The sequence below is a fragment of the Cygnus atratus genome, chromosome 20, assembly GCF_013377495.2.
Source record: "Cygnus atratus isolate AKBS03 ecotype Queensland, Australia chromosome 20, CAtr_DNAZoo_HiC_assembly, whole genome shotgun sequence".
Taxonomy (NCBI): Eukaryota; Metazoa; Chordata; class Aves; order Anseriformes; family Anatidae; genus Cygnus; species Cygnus atratus.
Window position 1 is genome coordinate 9,452,765 of NC_066381.1, and position 21,825 is coordinate 9,474,589.

Consider the following 21,825-nt stretch of genomic DNA (forward strand, 5'->3'; position numbering starts at 1 on the left):
GATTTTCAAAAGAATGTAGGTTTTATCAGCAGAGATCGTATCAATGACTACTACATTAGGTCACATTACAGAAGAGATGCAATCCACATGTGAAGTTATCCAGAAGCTTATTTTTAAGTTAATATATTGTCAAATATTTGGGAGATAAACTAAAATTTTAAAAAGTTTTTTTTTTTACAGTAGTCAGAAGTCTGTAATTCATGAACATATGAGGGGATCTCAGGGGAACACTAGTTTATTTCTAAGTTACCAAAGAGATCTTTCACTCTGTAAATGACACTGAAAAAATGTCAAGACTGACAAGTTCAAACACTGATTTTAGGCAAACATTGTGTTGTATAATATTTTTACTCATCTCTATTTCATAATGAGGGAAAGAAGCCCTAGTATTGTATCACAGGTAAAACTATTCGTTAAGTTTCCTTCCATTAAAGTACAGTGTACATCAGAGAAAGTACCGAAGTTATTTAACATTGGTGATGTTTTTTGAAGCTATTAATTCATTACAACTTGAAAACTCTTGGTATTTCAGACTGATGAGGGTTCTACATTAAAAAAATATTTTTTATCGTGTTTTCCTCATTATAGCATATCTGCTTTACAGCTAAAGGAAAAGAGAAGAATTTCCTGACGGTGACCACTAATGCAGACTAGTGGTCAGAACCAGGAAATCCCAGCTCCTAACTTGAAGGTGTCAGTATCTCATTGATACAGTCCTAAAAGATAAAATACTATTAAAAGCCATTATGAAAAGATAGTGCAGTGGATCTAGATATAAACCGTATTCTATCAGATTTATAGTACTTTAATGGTTTGGCATCTTTAACACTTAGAACTCCCACATGTTAATAGATACTGAATTTAAGTTTCTCAAAAGATTTTTATGCATTTGAATATATGTACATGATTCCCTAAAATCACAAAAGATATCAATACATTTAAGAAACAATCACTCCTCTAGCATGCAGGACTGTGTACACAAAATATAAATAGTTCTTTAAAACATGTTTTTTTCAGGTCAAGGACAGCACGTGACAATTCACAGCAATTCCTAAACTGTACTGAATAGCTAATAACAGTTGTTTTTTTAATCAAAAATTGGGTGTATAATGCACTTATTCTTCACCTTCCATCCAAAAAATTTAACTATTTCAAAGACCTTTTTAGAAGAGCTACAGAAAATGGATTTTGTATAAATGACTGCCACAGAAAAGAATTTAGATACAGCAGGGTCCAAAAATATCCTTCAAAACTAAGTCGTGGTGCCAGTCACCAACTTTTCCAAAATGTTAACCATATTAACCGTATTTACGGATAACAGAGAAGCACAATAAAAATTCTTCGGCAATGTCAAAATTGTCAGGGTGTTCTGAGAAAAGAGTAACAACAGCAGCAAGATTGAACAGAGCATCCTGAAAAGATGTCAGAAATTTTGAAGAACTGTAAATGAAAGCCCAAATTATGATGATCAAGGCTGAAATCACAACCCCCTTTTTCCCAGAATCATTCCCCTTGGGTAATGACAGGATCCCACACAAAATCCAAATGGAAGAAAGCCAGAGGACTGTTGAAAGTCCACAGAGAAGCACGGACTTCCAATGCAGAAGCGTTCCCGAATGGCATGACACATCAGGATTAGGGACTGTGCTGACTGAATTGTTTTCCTTTTCAGACTACATCTTGCAAAGATAGGGACGTTGACCCATTGTCATAACCACGTCCAATCTCATTCAGTTTATATTAAAGACAACGTGGTTTAATGTATCAGCATAACAGATGGAGTGTTGGAAAACCTGGATTTCACTTCTGGATCTGCTTTGGACTAGATGCCTTTGAAAAAATCATTCAGTCTTCTAGACACTCGGTTTACCTTTCTGTTAAATGAGAAATATTTTACTATCAGTGCTACATCATTTTACTGATTATTTTACCACTGCCATTTCAGTAGACAGAGCGGGCCTCCTATTCCCTGTACTTCACAGTTTCATTAGTGTGCTGACAGCTGCTGTATTTCATACCATAGCCAGCATAATCACCAAAGCAGGAGAAGAGATGACTGCAGTGAAAATATCAAGTGCTTTGGAATAAATGCTCTAGAATAAATGTAGTACTTTCTTCAGATATATGATTAAACAAGGAGTTTTATATCTGTCCACAACCAGTAAGCTGTACAGGGGATGTTCAGAACAAAACTTCAAGTTAAGAAAAGAACTAAAACTGTGACTCAGATTCAGACGCTGCTCATGATGCAGCTGTTTTAATGTCCTATGCAAACTCTTCTGTATGCATAATAGTCATTAAGAAATGCAATCACATGAGCTATGAATTTAACAGAATAAAGTGACATTTGAGCAAATTTAAAAGAAGAAATAATATATATTCCAAAACCACAGTCCTTAAGCCAGGGTTTTACTCCAATTGAGGACAAACTATCAAGGAGTTCTTAACCTGAAAGGTACTGACAAAACAGGTCATTTGCAACGACTCTTTCAAAAATAACTTGCCATGAACAGTAAACGTAGAGAAGTGTTTCACAATTTTCTAAAGGTTTATCACCATCAACAAATTACCATTAACTGGGTAAAGGTGAGCCTGTAGCACAGTCTTTTTTTAATAGCATTCTAGTCTTCTGGTCAGAGCTGAAAGCCTGATTTAAAATTCTTCCTTCAATTTGCAGATATTTAACTACTGATAAATATTAACACAAGTTTATCCATTCATTTTGGAAACATAAGCTTTTTTTTTTTTTTTGGTAAAAAAGCAGAAACTACCAAGCATCTTTGAAGTATTTCTCATTAACTAAAGAACATAACACAGTGAAAATAATGTACCTTACAGCCTGTTCATTTCTCAGCTCCCTTCTCAAACAAGGGTATGAAGGATTTTTTTTCCATCCAACATACCCCTTACATATATAAGTTCACTGTTTGGATTAAGACAGAAAATCCTCCAAGAGCAATATTCGCATTGGTGGTAATAAGCATTCCTATTTAGAAAAAGTTATTCACAAGATTACAAACCCTTGCAGGGGAGAAGAAAAAAAAAAAAAGAAGAAGAAGAAGAAATGGCACTTTGAGCAGTATTACAAGTTGTAAACACATCAACTGAAGGAAATTTCAGCTCTCTACCCCACACAGTTTTTGTTTAAAACATTTAAGAGCAGTAACATTAATGGTGATAATACACAGACAGAAATGTCCTTAGGAAATTTACAGAGGATTGGTTGTCTTCCTTCATATCCAGAGTGATTAAATTCTTAACCAAAAAAGGTGTGGCACATAATTAGTCTTACTACTGTAAGAAGATTTACTTTAACTGTTTAGCCTTTAAATGTGTGTAGAGGATTAACCTTGAAAAGCAAGCATTCTCCACAAGGTATAGGTATAAATTCTTAGCTCTGTCAGAATAAATATATCTAACACAGTCATAAAAAGTTTTAAGACCTTCTTTTATAAGAGGAGTGATACAATACTATCCAGAGAGCACGAAACAAGACGACTAAAATAACTTTGTAACTGAAAGAAGTAGATTTAAAATGTATTTTGGTAATAAACAGTGAGTGACTGGAACAATGAGCTTGCTTGGTACTTGGAATTCATTTGGAATATGACTGCTGCTTGAAAGCATCTTTTAATTACTTTTCAAGACAGAGGTTGCTTCAGACACTTCTGAGCAGTAATTCTTCAGGATTAATATCAGAAAAGGCTAATCACATAATTGTGACTACACTGAGAACAAAATAAAATAGCTCATCGTCTATTTTGTAGCAATGATCTTCACTCTTTACTCTTCTCGTAAAGCTGAAGTTATACGTCAATGTGTGCTGACATTAAAAAAAAGGTTTAAAAGCACCTCACGGCGTTATCCCATGAGCAAAACCAGGACAGAGTTTAAAGTAATTTTCTATGGTTACACTTTTAGATGACATTACAATCTATATAGACAACTTTATTAATGAAAAATATTCTTACCCTGAAGATCCAATGCTTTTGCACACACCAAGAAGAGGCCTCTTCTCAGAGAAATTGTCACATTTCTGAGTACCTAATAAGAGATAGAGCAAAAAAAAAAAAAAGAAAAAGCAAATCACTATATACTGTTTGCATTACCTTTCAAAGTGCTCACACACACTGGAGTGGAGGGGCAATATACTGGAAGAATATTTAATATATAATGCAAAACTCACCAGCCTGTGCAAGATTAGTGATAGAAATACCAATAACAGTCATGAACAGTGGAACAACTGCTCTTGAAGAAGACAGCAACGAGTAACAAAGCAAGTAGCGAAATCTGGCCGGGATTTTGAGTTCTATTCTATTCATTTCAGCTGGGGTTAAGAATTCTGCAGCTGTAAGAAATGACAAGTAGCACTTGCTAACTTTTCATTGTTTTACCCAAGTTGTCTGAAATAAGGCTGTCACCAACTCTGCGTGGGTTTCACACATTGGTTTCTAATTTACTCTGCTGAGGTGTAAGCGGAGTCTAAGAGCATTAACCAAAAGAGTGCAGCATAACAGCAACCACCCTCTTCAGCATGCGACAAGCTGGGCTCCAAGTGCTTGCCCAAAGCAGGGCCATGCATTACCCCCACACTACGCGCCTAAGAAAATACAGGATTAAATTCAAAACAGCCTTCCTAAACTCTGTCACCAAACTTCCAAACTCTGTCACCAGCTTCCAGCGAGACTCCGGCTGTGCCCGCTGCTCACTGCAGACAGAACAGGTCTCTTACAACATTCCCGACATACTTGTTAGATTCCCTTCGCTGGGTACCAAGAGCACAGCGCCCAGCACATGCCGAGACACCTCTGCCTGCCCTGGATGCAGAGGTGCTGCCCAGCTGGCAGCAGAGGCAGGCAGTTGTCACCACATGTTCATCGTCCTACGCTGCCCTTACACCCGGGCTCCAGAGCCACCGAGCTGTTCGATACACCACGCTGCTTAAAACAGGGTTTTAAAAGTTTTGAGAACTCTACCTTACTGCTATGTGAACAGAAATAAAAATAGAATTGAATCAACAATATCTTTGTTTTTGAACAAAGTTTTACTAAATTTCAGGGTATGTTTCTACCCAACCTAAAGAACAGAAAAACCACCGCCACCACTGCTGAACTTCCTCCAATTTCTTTCAACCTTTGCCTTTTACATTATCTATCTATATCTATGTCTGTGGTGAAAAATGAACTGTTTTTGTCTCCATTATACATCAAAACTTTTGATCTATGAAGAATATTAGTGATATAGTCTGTTCATAATTAATTCCCAAACACTGGCGTAGTTGCACTAAATCAATTATCCAGAAAGGCACAACAATTAACAATATACATTTTCACGTAACAGTCTCTGTTAATTATTAATAACCCAGGTACATGCAATTAATTTGTAACAAAAACTGTACAGTACTCTCATCTACACAAGGATAACTCTTCCCTCCTCCACATTTGGGTATTTGTGAAGTTAAATGGGTCCCGTCAATAATTTCCCCATCAACAATAGCTTTACAAGTAACCTGAAAGAGCCAAATGTATTTTCCTTTTATTCCTATTATTCCAAGGTCTTTTATGAGTCATACCTGTACTGTATGTACTGACCTGTAAATTGATAAATGAAACATACGCTCTTCTTAAGGGTCTGGCAACCGATTTGTTTGCTTCAGTACAAGTAACAGAGGAACTCCATTTGTTTCTGTTCACTTAGCCAGCCTCTCAGCACTACGGGGAAATGCTGACTACCAGGGCTTCGGACACTGATTTAAGTGGAGCCAGGATTTACCTTAAGTATTTAACTATATCTTTTTTTTTTTTTTTAATCAGGATGTATTAAGACACATAAATTCACATGTTTATTTGTGGTCCAGTTCTAAGGTTAACAAGGAAGAGGGATCGAGGAGAAGAAAAGTTGGTGGAGGGTAGAGGGAAACAACAGCACAGAAATAGGAACAGTAGTTTTTAATACCTACAATACAGATTTGCAAAATTTGTACACCAGGTGCTTAAGTGCTGATTTCAGTCTGTAATGATTGAAGGCCTCGTTTGTCAAAAAATTCATCTCCTACTTCAAATCTATACTTTCAGAATGTAAATATTAATACTCTAGAAATGGATCATTATTTTGAGGACTCTGTGGGGCATTAAATCAGGTTAATAGCAGGCCTGTTCGTGAGATTGCAAAAAGCAACATGTGCTGTTCTCTGCAGTGCTTAATGGAGTCAGCAAACCCTGCCTAGTTCCGGGGTGGAATTTAATCTTCCAAGTTATGGTGGATTAATTTTTATTTGTAAAATTGTGTTTATTTGCATGTGCGATATACTGACGTGGCACACACCTGCTCCACACAGTGTTTAACCAAATGCAGCAGGATGATTGAAATGAAAAACAGCTAGCTAAATCCCTAAAATACAAAAAGTATTAAAATCCTGTTGCAAAGTCTTTTTCTTAAACTCCTTTTATTCTAAATCCTTTTAATTCTGTCATATAACACTACAGCATTTACAAAAAGCTGGAAATCCTGACAAATCACACAATTAAAGTAATGAAAACTGTGCTTCCTGCCAAATAGGCCCCGCCGCATCTACAGCTCCATTTAGCTAAATCACATATATGTGCCTTTTTATTAAATCCAACTTGTTAGTATATTTAAAACTATAAACAAATGGCTAAATGAAATTCCATAAAAATCAACATTTACAACTTTATGAAGTTAAAAGTTTATCCACACAAGCTCAGAGCAGCTTATGTGCTGTACTCCTGATGAGACTGTGAACAGACGGCCCTCGGACCTCCTAAGGCCTCTTGGTAATGCCAGTAACAAAAACAGTAACAACAGAACACCTGGGGGGAAAAAAAGAAGCCCCCTTGATTTTCACACGAACTCAAAAGCTATGCAAAGTACCCTTGTTTCCCTTGAGCAAGAACTTCACTAAGTATCAAATTGTGACCTATTTAGCAACAGCGTCCATGCATGCAGAGCATATTTCTGGTATGTGATTCCAGAGATCCCCTCAATTCAATAATGCAGTGCATCTCCTGCTCAACTAGACCCTTTTATTTCTGTTACTTGAAAACTGTGTTGCATTCACAGTCCTGCCACGTCAGAGCAGGAGACAACCAGGATCTGGAAGTGCCCTGAGCCACGTGGCTGGCATTGCTTACATATGGTTTTCACTCCCTGTTTGCTTCTTCCATTCAGGGGAAAAAAACGGAAAAAACTTTAACATTTCTTAATCTCTACCACCATTTTGTGACTGCTTTGTTGTGCATTTGTTATTGAAAGCAAAAAAACCATACGTGCTACTTGAAACTGAAGTGAAGAGGTTTGAGTGAGTCCTAAAAATGGCATGTGTATTCTTTCCTCAGCTTCAGGGTAGTATCTATAAACGCTCTATTTCCTGCACAGATAAGCACTAATTCCAGTACTCAGTATCATGCCTGATCAATGGGGCTGTGACTCCTGTTCTTCATGCAGACCTTCCTCTGCTCCTTTAGGATTCCTGGTCCAGACCACAGCTTTTCATCACTGTATCTCCCTCTACTTCCAGCATCCCCTAGACACGTTACCTATCAAAGCCCCTCTCCAACACCTGCAGCACCATACCTGTTTCCTGCATCCCCCAGAAATTAGCACCCCCATCAACTCCAGCTGAATTTTGGTATCTACTGCCTCCTCAGCCCATTCCACCATCCCCTTTTCAGAGCTAACCAGACAGCAGAGTTGCTAGAAGCAACTGCAACAAGCAGAGCAGCTGCTTGGAGAACATTATCTTGGCACATCTTGGCTGCATGCAATGAGCATAGTATTTAGAGTCATTAGAATCGATGTGCAAACGATGTCTGTCCGAAAGGGCAGTCAAGCCCTAAGACGACTGCTCAGAACATGCAAGTTGCCTAAAAAGCAGCTCGGGAAAACAAGAACAAGCCCTAGGCAGAGACAGCAGTGACATGGAGTGTCACTTGCTGGAGGAAGTGTTTGTGCATTTGTTTCTGGCTTTGACTTTAACGGACAATTCTGGAGAACTGGACCAAACTGCTGCCAGCACACCCACAGGGAAACTCTGAACGATGGCTCCAAATTCAGTGCAAACATTAAAGATTTCTGGTGAAGAAGGCAGAGCTATACATATTTACAGAAATTTGCTTTGTCTTCTGCAAAACACCATGGTTTTATTCTTGGACAACTAAATAAAGAAAAAGATGACCTCGAAACATTTGCTAGAGATCAATGTTTCTAGAGCCACACATTAATTGAAGACAGATGGAAGTATTTTATTTTGATCGACTCTTGTTTGAAAAAATTAAAAGACACAGCAGTCTAACATGGTGAAAGGTGAAGGTCTTCTGGTCTAGAACATTGATGTGATGTGGCCAGAGCTGAAATGGGAGCATGCAGGTCAGTCCACACAGCTTCAAATAAATTAGTATTTTAACATGTCATGTTCCAAAATTCTTCCCAATGATATCTATAAAAAGGGTTACTTCCTGCACTTCAGAATTCTGCTCTGTAATTTCTATAATCCACCAAGATTAGCTCATTACACCGGAACAACGCACCTAGCAGTTAAAAACAGCCAAATGTGAACGCACACCTGCATGACCAACTTACACCAACCCAAATCTACCTCCAAACTGCTACTGCTTGTTCAACTCGTAGGGCTAGCTCCTCTGCTGTACGTACCGTGCAATTATCTTGGCCTTCTGGGACTTAAAACCACTAAGCCACCCAAGTGGTTGAATATATACAAAACTCACATCTGCCTTCCCTTAGAAAGCAACCTAAATATTATAGCTCTTTTAAGTATACCTGCCTGTAAAGTTGAGTCAGCTTTTGAGGTTCAAATTTTATTTTACCAAAATCAAAGATGTGAGCAGGAGAGTGCAGAGATAAATCTTCCGTAGAACTTTTTTTTTTTTAACCTTAGACTTTGAAATGCAAAACTAGTCTGTCCCCCAATAAATTTTAGCTTTTCAAGTTAATTCTAGTCTTCAACCCTTTGTCCATAAGCTTCCTGTGGTTCACAGTTGTTTCAAATAATTTAATACCTCTGATTTCTTTTTTCTTTCCTTTCTTAGTTGCATTTGTTTTCCTTATCAGTCAATGTGACTGAACAGTCAAATTCATTGCAAGTTGGACGACTATTATATCATCTTTTCTGCAAGTGGTATAATCTAGAAAATGGCAATAAATTAATTCAGTTCACTGGAGGAATTTATTTTCATAATGCTGAGCCATGGAAATAGGTTTTTACAGACAATGACTGATCTGAACTTCAACACACCAACCTGTCATCATGTACCCTTGAACCATGAATTACCACACATAATGCTATTCCAGAATTAGGCTTTGGACTTCCCTCAGTAGGAAGCACTAGTTTCTTGATTGACTTTTAAGCTATAAAAGCCTACCTTAATAAATGAAATAGCACAAGGCAGAAAGCAGGTATTTAGCCAGGATTTTTTTAAGTGACCTGGGATAAATAATGAAAAATGGGAGACCACAGCACTAACACATTTCAGAAAGCAGTAATATTCTGATTTTGTAGGGGAAAAAAAGAAAGGCAAACCTATCTGAAGTATATTTATTATTTCCTTAGCAATGATTTCAGAAGTGTACACACAATGGATCTCGAAGAAAAAACAGCATTTAAAAAAAAAAACTACTAGAGAGGCTCTGAATCTGCTTTGTAGTGACTTCATAGGTCAAAGAACATACAACTACTACAGAAAACCAAAATAGGTAATATTCCTATAAATATCACAGAAGTGCAAATGAAAAGACAAACAAACAAAAGAAAAAAAAGACAGACCTAGGAATATGCAAGTCAGAATACTCAGTAATATGCAAACATTTCAATTGTACAAATACTATTCATGTAATCAGTTACCCCAGAAAAACGAGTAAGGCATTATCTAGAGGAAGTGAAAAAATCTGAAAACCTGTTGAACAAAGAATAGGAATACCCAGCTTAGCGTGGCTAAATACAGCTGTAACGTGTTGGGTGAGAGGAAGCCCAATACAAAGAAACTTGAGCAGGACTGAGGACATTACTAATTTGAATCATGTAAAATGGGGTAGTAGGGAGTTAAAACAGCCTGATTATTGCCTCTCCCCCCCTCCACTCTCATTAACTACATTGATGTTACCAACTGTAGTCTCCTCTTCACAGAGCACGGTAGCTAAACTTAACTGGCAGAGTTCCAGCTCTGTTTTGTTTTATATCCAGCAATATTTTCTCCCTTCTAATAATCACGAAGTCCCATCAATCTCTCTTCAAACATCTATTTTTTCTTTTGTATGCTGATGCATCTAAACAGACAGAAATTTGGAGACCAGCAAACGAGGCACCTGTGCACACATAAGTATTGAATTAATCACAGCAAACAGATTTTAAAGGGAAGAGCTAGGCAAGTTAAAGAGCCCTGCCAACCAGATGGCTCAGCTGATAATGCAGTGTGTGGCATGCAAGGTGCCAGGGTCTAGTCTGACTGCAGCACCAAGAGAGAGATGTTCCCATATTCTGAATATTAGCTAGGCAACTTCATCTCCTCTCTTAAGCTGGGAATTTGGTTACCCTGAAAACTTGAACCATTTATATTTCAAGCTGTAGAGAATAATCAAAGCCATACCTACTGCTGAAGCCAGCGAAGTTTTAATTGGGATACGAAGACATGAGCTTGTTTCCTACTTATTTCAGGAATCATTTAAAGAAAAAAATATCTGATTTTTGAAGATGATGATGGGATGGTTACCTTTCACTTAGAAGTCTGTTTCTTCAGACCAGGGAAATGAGGGTTGTGTTACCACCTGCTATGCATTTCGGCTTATTGGCTGAAATGGGAAAGGCATTCCAGGCTACGTACAAACATAAAGCCAAATGCATCCTATTTGTACACATGCACACACATACAGATATTGTTTCGATGACGCAAGATCACATTACAATTCCAGTCCTACTAAGAACATACAGCTGAGGAAAAGTGATGCCGCAATCTTGCAGATCAGCCATTTCTAAACTTCACTGGCCCACTGGCAATGGCCAGAAATGATGTTCTGACAGCAAGACAACATTCTGCAATCCATATTGACTCTCTCCCAAGTTTTTGTTTTGTTTTGTTTTGTTTTGTTTTCTGCAACTGCCAACAGCACTCAGAGGGTCTTGGGAGCAAAGGGTTGACCAGCAGTCTTGGCTTGAAAACCACCTTTGTCTGAATTAGGACCTTTCTTCCCTTCTTTAGTTACCAAAAAGAAAAGCGAAGTTCTCCCAGGCAAAGGAGTTTCTGCAACTTCTTTAACCAAGGAAAAAGGTACCCTGTATACACCTGATCTCCAGGTTCTATTGAACCAAGCATTTTTTTTGCCCCCAGGTTTAACAGTGAAATTCGCTCAGTACTGTCATTTCTCTTATTAATAATGCCCACCCTCTGACCCTCACTGTTGACAGCAACAGACAGCTAATTCTGGAAAATACTACCTCTAGCAACTACCTTCATCTCACTGTTGTGGCTGTTGCCAACAGCATGCCCCCTGAAGACTCCCTGCATGCTGGTCTCTCTTTTCCACAGTAATGCAAGCATCTCATTCACAGCAAAAACAGAGTTCACAACTATCAAATACAGTATTATAAAATATTTAACAGCTCTTATATATCTCTAACAAGAGATTCACAGTCTTTCCAAAGTCAGAGGTATTCTTGTATACCCTGAATCAGTGATCAAAAATGTTTCTCAACAAGTGACAAAAGCCCTTTTCTTTCTCCCCAGTTGTTTGTGCCCGCTGCCTCAAGACAAGGCAATGCATGCCAAATGTGCTAGAGGTCCCCAATGCTCACCTGGAGCACAGCACTACTGTGTAACGGTGGGAAAGGCTGAGCATAGCAAGGGCTGTCTACAATTACTCATGTTTTAGTCACCTCAAGTTTTAACCTCAGGGGAATCAGAAACAGTAATTTTCTCACTACTTCTGACCCTAAATTTTGTGGGTGATTTAAAGCGGGTCCGCAAAGAAGAGTAAGTGCCTACATTCTTTAGTGTTATTTACAGCAATCTTTCAGTTCTTTACGGACATCTTACCCCGGCTGCAGATCCACCAGTGCGGCGATTCTGGGCCAGGTCAGGCCTTGCCTGGTTTGGTAGCTGAGACAAAACGCTGCTGTACGAACGCTGCAGCACGGCTGCCAGGCCAGAACAGTTACAGGAGCCATTTCACTGCCCCAGCATGGCACAGAGCCTGAACTAATAAACTTTGCCGGATCTGAGCTGGCAGTGTGCATGGCCAACTCCAGATACTGCCCCACGTTCCTGCTACTAGAACACTTACAACCTGTTAAATCAGATTTGAGGTCTCCTTTGCAGTAAGCCTGCATGAAACAAGCCTGCATGAAATAACTTTTGAAACAATGCTGTATTATGCTATGAAGCACATGATGCCGCAGAGAATCTAGCATCAAAGGACTACAGTATTTTAACGAAATAGTTGACAAACTATTAAGTTCTGCTACCGTAAAGTCACCACGTTAAAACCATAAGCTTTCCTTTCACACCTGGGAATGAGTTTCTTATCACCAACTAAGATCAGTTTCTAGGAATGTGCCAAATCCATCCATGCGAGAGTCCCAGTTTCAGTAATTCCTTTTTTCCAGCTTTACAGTAAAATAGCGCTTCAGCCTACTGATGGTAATCATCTTCTCCTTTACAAATTCCTTTTATTTTGAATCATTAAAGCTCATGTGTTAGTTATCTAAGGCCTCTTATTACAGCTTTACTTTTATCTGATTCCAAATACTGGTCAATGATACATTCATGTACTTTTAATCAAAGATGTATTTAAACCAAGCCATGTAAAAAGAGACCAAAACATGTTTTTAAAAGTTTTAACTTAATTTAATATGAGCTAATTTGAATAGTTTTCTAATGTAACAACTATCATTGTCAAATGCTAAATATATGCAATTTTGAGAGAGAAAAAGAGTAAGCAGTGTAACTTAGTAGATGCAAAATCAAAAAGTAATTTACAGCCATCAGATCTGGGGCTGTATTTTTGAGTTCACTATTATGAAGAGGTATTTAGTCAAGGTGACACAGTTTATAATTACACATCAGGTTCTAACAATGATTTGGTCAAAGATCTGTAAAAAGAAGTTATGCTTAATTATAAACCATACATATATATATATACTTACTGATTTGTGGAGCCGGTAAGATTCGTGCAGCTCGAACCGGACCATGGCGAACGGAGAAGAGTTCCTGAGCTTCACCACTGATCTGCAATACATACGGATCATGAATGTACAATGTAAAAATATACATATATAAAAGCACACATGCACACACACAAACGTGTACATATAAAATACATCCCCCAAAATTGTTCCGCTCCACAGTCAGCTCATTTAAAATCAAATTCCCGTACAGTCATCTTCTCTAGAAATCTCCAAAAGCACTCAAATGCTCAACACTCAAGCACTGAGAAAAGAACTGCTGGTTAGGAGGCTCCAATTGCACAGAAAAATAAACTGGTTCCCCACTGAGCTACTGAGTGCTGAAATACGCAGCTTAATTATGGTGGTAGCAGCAGGTGAGACTCTTTACGGCATAAGCACGGAATGTAATGGAGGTGCACTGACAGCAAACACGATTCTGAAGGAAATAAACAACCACGACACACATTTAGGCAAAAGTTTAGTTCAGAAATACTCTGCAATTCCTCTTCTCTCCCCAACAAGTGATACCTCATAAGGGCAGGGTATGCTAAGGCTGACAAGCTTTATTATATGCAACTGTCCTTGAAAACATGACATATCCAGTTTTGTGATTTCTTTATTGACTCCGTAAATGCAACGCATTAACAAGATATAATACATACAAAGAGCTCCAGAGTAAGTACCTCCAGTCTAACCAAACAGAATCCATACTAACATATTGCACTTACTTAATCAACTTTCTTAGCCTACTTTTGATATAAAAATCTTATTTGTTGAACTTGCTTTAGATGAACAGTGACTTTGGTGGCAGGGGAAGACTCATATCAGAGGCAACACGGAGTGTGCCAGAGATGGTGGCAAGTTGGTATTCCCTCCCCTCCCCTTTACAGATAGAAAAGACACTGCCCTTCTAACCAACCATTCGCAATTTGTCTAAATGTGGATGTATCTTAGTCTTGAACAACACAAATTACAGGAACAAAGATGGCCTGCCTCTAGAAACGTGTCTTAGGCATGAATGAGGTACCAGCGCTACATACCATTAATGACCACACGTTTTAGAAGAAAACACTTGAAGTTGACTGCTGACTAAAATAACAGAAATTCAAGGAATACAGACCACAAACATTTATTCTACACAGCACGTTTCTAAGAAAGAGTGGCAAACGCTGATAGTAAACGATCAGACAACTTGATGTTTAAGTACATCCCGTATTCTCCAGGTGTGAAAATTATGTTTCATAATGGGGGGTCAAAACTAATTAAGCTTGTCTCTAATGGCAATCTTGAAAAGATTAAATCAGAAATAGTTACGAAGAATTTCCAGACTTCCTGTAAATGGTCAGTCAGAATGCATTTTCATAACTGCCTGGTAATGGATCCAATACGGAATGTCAAACTTGAAGAAAAAGGCTAACGTTATGAAGCTCATTTCCAAATAACCAACAACTTGAACCAGACGTAAGGAGGCTGGGAAAGCAGTGAACACATTGGCATGAAGTTTTTCCAAGTAAGCAGCTTACAGTAATAGACTGTAAGCTACAGAAATAGACACAATTTGAAACAAGGTTCTTATGAATTACTGAACTATAAATTCAAGTTAACTTTTTGAAATGTCATTTCATATTTGTTCCTATTTCTTTCCACACTTCAGCTTACACGCTCAGAAAATTAAAATACTGCTACTGTTTGACCAACAAATCAGAAGTATAGTACTTCACACCCTTAGCTTACTACCAGTCTGAACTCCAAGCCTTGTTATTTATTATCACTGCTTTAGACAATGGGGCAGAATGAAACTTACCCCACAGAAGCACAAGTCTTCCAGAAGAGTATTCTGAAAACCTTACCGACTACAGAGATGTTGACCATTCCGTAAAAGACTGAGCTTGCATTTATTGCTTCAACAGAACGCACTGAACTACTGCTTTGCTGTAGTAAGCCTGTAACAACATGCAAGCTACACCCAGTCGGGGAAATACCAGTCCTTGCCACTTTAGGTTTGCATACACTTAGCAGTTCCACACTGGTATGAGTTAACATCAACGATGTTAACTGATGGACACAACAGTTTAAAAACTGTAATCAATATGAGAACTAATCTCTTCGTCTACTCTGCTCTTATTTTATTAGGCAGATGTTCCCATCATTATGGATTCTCCTCATCCAGCTAGCAGCAGCATCTGAACAACACAAAACCCTGCAGTACTCCAGCTTTTGCAAAAACAAGCTGGAATTCTCCCTTTGGGACAGCTAAACGCCCCTGCTCTGACAAACTTACTGACCAGATTCTATACCAGACATAAAAAATGATGATCAGAAATCAACTCAGTAAAGGTTTGTTGTGTTTTTTTTTAACAGATCCTGAGTTCAGAGCGGGGGAGGGGGTGGAAAGCACACAGATAAAAAACCTCCAGAAAGAATACACCAGAAAAGACAGCTTGGAAAAAAGCAGAGCACAGTGAAGGAGAAAAGGTGGAGGGGAGACGGGGGGACAGGACAGGATGGGACACGAGAGAGAGAGCTGAAAACAGCAGGCTTTCTATCCATCAGAACACAGCAGCACTATGGAAGAGTAAAGGAGGAAGTGGAGAAGAAGAAAAACAAAAAGCTTTGGAACTATTATTATTGTCAATTAAAGTTTTTTTCCCCAAAATCATGAAAATGCTGTTTCACATGTGTACGCACATCAATGGCTATGAATGAAAACAAGAGGGAAAAGAACTAGCATAACAAAAGTACGGAAGAAGTGATTCACATAAAATCATCCAACCCAATTCAGTCACCTCCTTCTACTCTAAGTATGCCAGCACATCAGCTCTAGCTCCAATCTACTTCAAATAAAAGTTACAGTCCCAAAAGTAAGATATACTAAGAAGGCCAAACCTGCGTAACTTAGTTTCTGCTCTTAAATACACTGAACTCCAGAAAGCATGTTTATTTAGCCTGCGATGCCAAGATCTGGTAGAGCTTAAAGCCGAGATTTTCAAATAATGGCCTAAAAACATACAAATACAAATGAAGTTTATTTGTACCTTAGCACCTACCGTGAAAACCTGAGCCAGCTCTTCTCATGGATATATTTTTACTTTTTAGTAATTAATATTCATTACTTGAAAGATAACTATTTCACTTTATGCTGGGGGGAAGAGCAGAAAGATAAACAGACTAACCACAGCCACAGAATCAGATGGTTACAAAGACGAGATTGGAAGCACTCAGCTCCTAACTCTGGTTTGAGACCTCTGTACTATGTAGTGTTGCAACGTAACGTGTCCTTTCCTCTCAGTTTGTGTAGGATTTTTTCCAAGGATACTGTGCATAACTAAGAAAAAAAAAGCAATTAATTGTTCAGATAAATTCAGCCATCAGTACAGTTCACGTACTCAGCAGGTTCTACACTGCTGTCTACTGGGAGCCAAAAATGAGCAAATGTTAAGATAGGGCCCCCACCGTCGATTTAGTAATGAAAATGCAAGATGCCACCCAACAACTGACAACTCCTTTGTAAAGAAAAAGCCAAACTCCCTAAAAAGCACAAAAAAAGATTACAAAAAATCTGCACATAATCCAACATAGAGCAGATTACAACACCAATACTTAGGAAGCTATCGTAGCTTAAGTTTTTGTTATGGATTTTTTTTTTTAAGCTGCATGATCTTAACTGTTCTACAGAAAACACAAAATCATACAAGGCATTGCACTTTGTTGCATGCCTTGAACTAGGAACAACCAAGCTGCTGGTTTGCTGGGCACTGAAAAATACATTAGGGTTTCAAAGTTCAAGATTTTATTTGACTTACAATCATTTTTTTCAAACACTATCACCAGCAAAAGCTTCTGCTATTTGCAGTCCTATAAAATTCCGAATTAACTGCGGCTAATGCTAACACCTTTCATTTACCCATACAAAACATAAAACTTTATTACCATTGCTGAGGCCACGTGTATCGATTTTGACTGAAAGCAGCATCTTCAGGACAGAGAGATTATATTGTCTCATCTTCCTGCCAATTCAGGCCTTATCTCTTTCCCAAGACAGCTGACAAAGACAGCCAAACTTTGCTGTGAACAGGACACTTATTCCACTAGGAACCAAAGTGCAACAAATAACCACATTTAACGTAAGCCCAGCCCCACCAGTAAATGGCTGACGGCTTTGTCACTGCCAATTTGGGCAAGATGCGGGCTGGCAGGTCTATGGTAAAAGGCTCCACATCCCATTACCAGTCCCTTGAGCTATACAGTCTCATAGCATAGACAAAATATAAATAGACTTCATGAACTGAAAACAGAGCTTTAAATTCTTCAAAAAGCACCTGTGAAGAAAGGAGGCTGTGGCTGCCATTTTGGATTTGATCCAGCTAAGTAGCGAGTCCCTGTGGCAGCTTTCAAAGCTCTTAAAAGTTTTTCTTTCCCATTCCAAAAGCCAAGAATATTTCCAAACAGGTTTCAAGAATTGAATATTATACTATAAAAGCAGCATCAGGTACTCGTTCTATGAGAGAGCAGATCCAAAACGAGAGCTCCAAGCTGGTGTGATAGCGCGTTTCAGCTTCCTCCGTGGCCGCTATCAAACCCCAGACCTACAGGGAAGGCTGCAAGCAAAGAAGAGCCTGATTCAAACCCGGGCCCCCAGTGAAGGCTTCACCTCTCTCCTCCAGGAACGACAAACTGAAAGAGGAAGAACTTCCCCCACTCAGGTATTTTCAACTACTGCTTAAAATACTACAGACCAGAAAGCTGGTGCACTGTTTTTGATGACAGAGCTTTGTTGTTTGGAGCATACCAGTTTGCACCCATTCTGTAAAAAAAAAAAACAGAACAAAGAAAGTGTTGTTCACACTAAGGATAAGTAATAGTTTCCAACCATAGAAAATGGTTTTCACATGGTGAAAAAAGTCAAATGCACACCAAACTGAAACGAAGTTGGAAATTCAATGCTTAAACTACTGTGCAACAGTGGAAAAGTAAACTGCTTATAGATTAAAAACTGTCACAAAGCACAGGATCAATTTGTTATTCAGTTTTTTTTGTTTTGTTTTTTAAATATTCTGAGTACATACTTTTAATAGAGCAATATAACAAGACAATCAGCAATTGGCAGATACCACCACAAAATACTGTTTGACATAATCCTGCCAGGATAACAACTACTACCAGCCATCTTAGGAACTCAAGCAGTCATCCTTTTCATTCAAAACATCTCTCTGATTATCTAGAGATTACGAGAATTTAGATGCTCAGTGTTACAGAAGCCTACTCAAGTGACTGAATTAAGTATGAAATTGCATCTATCATTTAAAATTATGACAACACAAATTGAGTTTAAAAAACAACGAGAAGTTTGAAATGGCTTTGGTTACAATGTCCTCAACGTTCGCATTTTGTCATACATTTTGAGGAGTTTTAGCATGATCAGGCTGCAGGCTCACTGTAAAATTCTCATCTGGGAGTCAGTTCTGCTCCCTTTTTCATCACTTCATTTTGCACACAGACAAGAACAACACACACAGTACTGGACACAGGCAGAATACGGGTAGAAACAGCCTTCAGGAGCCTTCATTTCAGCTTTGACCCCATGCAAAGAGAGCTACATGAAACTGTTTGGACTCCTCTGCTACCTTTCACTATAGCCCTCCCTAGTTCTTTGCATGTTGGTCGTTCCCCCCCCAACACACACCAGCGCATGCTACGATGTAAATGAAAAATCTTCCACCAGATTTGCAATCACTTAATGAGTGTAAAAACAGACCATTTCTTGCATGCCGCTGGCAGCAGCAGTACAAAAAAACCAAAGCCTTAAAATGATTTGCATGGATGTTTTGTAAAGTCCTTAAACATTTTTCAGGGTTTCTAGGTCAGGTCGTCATCAGATATTTCCAAGTGGCTGAGACAAGCCTGAACAGCCGTATCCTGTATCGGGAAGAGGTCTGGAAAGAGCAAAGCCCGGAGCTTACGATGTGGTAAGTGACTAATCCTTTTCCCAGCTCTGGACGGGAAGAATTGCAATGGGACTAGGACAACCTCACTGAAACCCCATCAGACCAAACTTCTCATGAACAGTAGAGAAGACAAAATGGAACTGACACATCCTCATTTACCATATCCATCCCTCTAGACATCCACATAGACACACCATCTGCTGTACACCTGCAGGTCTAAAAATGAAGAAACAGAGTATTATTGACACCAGTATTTAAAGAAATTTAAGTTCTGGCAGTGGAGAATGGCAGTGCATGATGCCATCCTTGTCCAACAAGTCCTCTGCGTTCTGGAGTCTCCAGATGGAAGTCACCTACCATATGGGCAGACGCACCCCATTAGTTTGTGGCAACATCATTATACCACAGCCTTTAAGTATTTTTTGCTAAATATACAGCTGCCCTTGTTATTAGAAGTTCCCTTTGGTAGTTTCTACTTTATTCAACTCAAGCTTGATAGTTGGGTCTTTGGGTTTTGGTGTGTTTTTGTATGTGTGTGGTTTTTTTGTTTTGTTTTGGTTTTTTTTAATTGTAATATGAACCATTAAATTAAGATGATTTTCTACTTCTGATGCTTCCTGTATACAATGAAAAAAAAATTATCTGCCACAAAACCAGCCAACATGCGTTTCTCTGAACAGGAACATCTAGAACAGATACTTGGAAACCACATTAGGCAGAAACCAGTTCCAACTGTATCTGAAACATGAAACTGGGAGCAAGGGAGAAACAAAGTCCAAATGAAACAAAAAAGTACACAGCACAATTATCAAATAGGAGCTTTAGGAACTTCTAGTCATACTTTTGTATATTCCCAGATTTCTCCCCACTTAGTGAGGCATATTTTAAGAACACTTTTAACCTTCCCACCCCTATTTCAAAACAAAGATCAAAGCGAAGTCGTTTGGATGGACACCTTCCGCTTCTTATGCAATACAGATTTAGACGCTGCACTTCAAAACCCCAGCCGTTACTTCAGCACCCAGCAGTCCAAACATTATTTCAGCCCTTTGAAGCAGCCCTAATGGTATCTTCCATTTGCAAGTAACACTTCTGTAGTCAAAGATCTTACTCCAAGGAGATGTTAATGTGAAACCACTCAGACTGCAAAGAGACACACACTCCTGGAGGCAGACTGCAAAGGTGTTTAGAAGTCAATGTAACACCATTACGGCGAGTGTCAGCTTAGAAGCTGTCATAAACACTTCATAATCACTCAGACACAAACTGGACTGCCTGCAACACATTATTTTATTAAGCGCTGAATAGAGGTTCAATTGTATGAATAAATAGCACAATGCTAGAGATAACAGCCTTACTGAGTAGATTTTCACATAAATGTCAAATTGTTGCTTTTTCAGATTGAAAGGTTTTTAAACTAGAGAGATCTCTTTTTTTCTTAATAACTGGAATAATGTTACATAATCACAAGCTAAATACTGAGCAAAATCAAGAAGAAAGGACATGTTTGTATAATATCAGAGGACAAAAAACTGTTGTCCGCCAGATTTTCTTTTACTCAGGTTAAGTAAGCAAAAAAAAATCAGATGGAGAAACACAAATGTGTAAAAATACAGGTCATGTTACCTCCAGGCACATGGTATATAAGCTCTGAAAAGATATTTAAAAATTGATATTAAGATGTTCTCTATTAATCCAAGCTATCCAAGCTATCCAAGCTATCCAAGACCATGTTACTAACAACAGAACCATTCGGACACTGAAACTATACTAAGACATACAAATTGCAGTATTGCACAGGATGAAGCTGTGCCTCTTTGGATGTGGTCTCATCACAATTTCACAGGTTACACAAATAAGGACTGGCAACGTGATGAGCTCTCTCTACAGCTGACATGCTTAGGATGGAAGGTACAACATTTCCACAGTTGGCATTTTCTTCCACTTCACTGGAATTTCACCCCCCATTAAAAATACCTCCTCAAAAAAATGAACAATAAGAGAAACTTTCTTGCAATTTCATTTTGTTTATTTTTCCTAAGATATTAGGAAAAGATATTAAATACTATCAAAAGATATTAAATACTATCAAAAGATATTAAATACTATCAAAATCTAGGGATTATGAATAAATGAAATACACTGGGGAAATACAACCTGACTGCACTGTCCTGCTGAAAAAGGAGGTAATAGCAGGCATTCCATGGCCTAACCCGTGCCTAATCCAGACACAAGAAGAAAACAAACAAAACAACAACAACAACAACAACAACCAACCCTTTCCCACTGGGAAACATGGATAAGTTACCTCGTACTACCTACCTGGAAGTACCAGTGACCACACTTACTCCACATAAACCAGGATAAGCGTGAAGTAGTTTAACTCCTCGTTTGTTAATAAGATCCACCAAATTATTTCATGCTTACTGCAGTGAACCACGGGTTAAGAGTTTAAATGCGGACGGCTAATGCAGAACCGGTTACACTGAGGTAATCAGTTCATGTATCAGAGAAATGAGACGCACTACTCCTTTCATTCTTGCTTTCCTTATACATGTAGGATCCCATCTCGCAATGAATTTCTCAAGAGCATTGACACAGATAGCTCTTACAAAGACGCTCTTGCATTCAGACACAGAAAGTCACTTCAGAGGGATGCACAGAACTCTCACCTATCCACAAAGCAAG

General features: G+C 38.5%; 1 protein-coding gene across 8 annotated transcripts in view; it reads right to left on the bottom strand.

The window, feature by feature from the left end:
* The window catches only part of BCAS3 (BCAS3 microtubule associated cell migration factor), a 358,287-nt gene that overhangs the window by 326,982 nt on the left and 9,480 nt on the right, over window positions 1-21,825 (bottom strand). For all 8 annotated transcript variants that reach the window (XR_004780836.2, XM_035560848.2, XM_035560852.2 and 5 more), the window contains exons 6-7: window positions 13,172-13,253; window positions 3,972-4,044 (exon numbers count right to left, since the gene is read on the bottom strand). Coding sequence is in view for 7 of the 8 variants with exons in the window: in XM_035560848.2 (XP_035416741.1) it covers window positions 3,972-4,044; window positions 13,172-13,253 (155 nt within the window). In the remaining variant the exon portion in view is untranslated. The remainder of the gene's footprint in view (window positions 1-3,971; window positions 4,045-13,171; window positions 13,254-21,825) is intronic.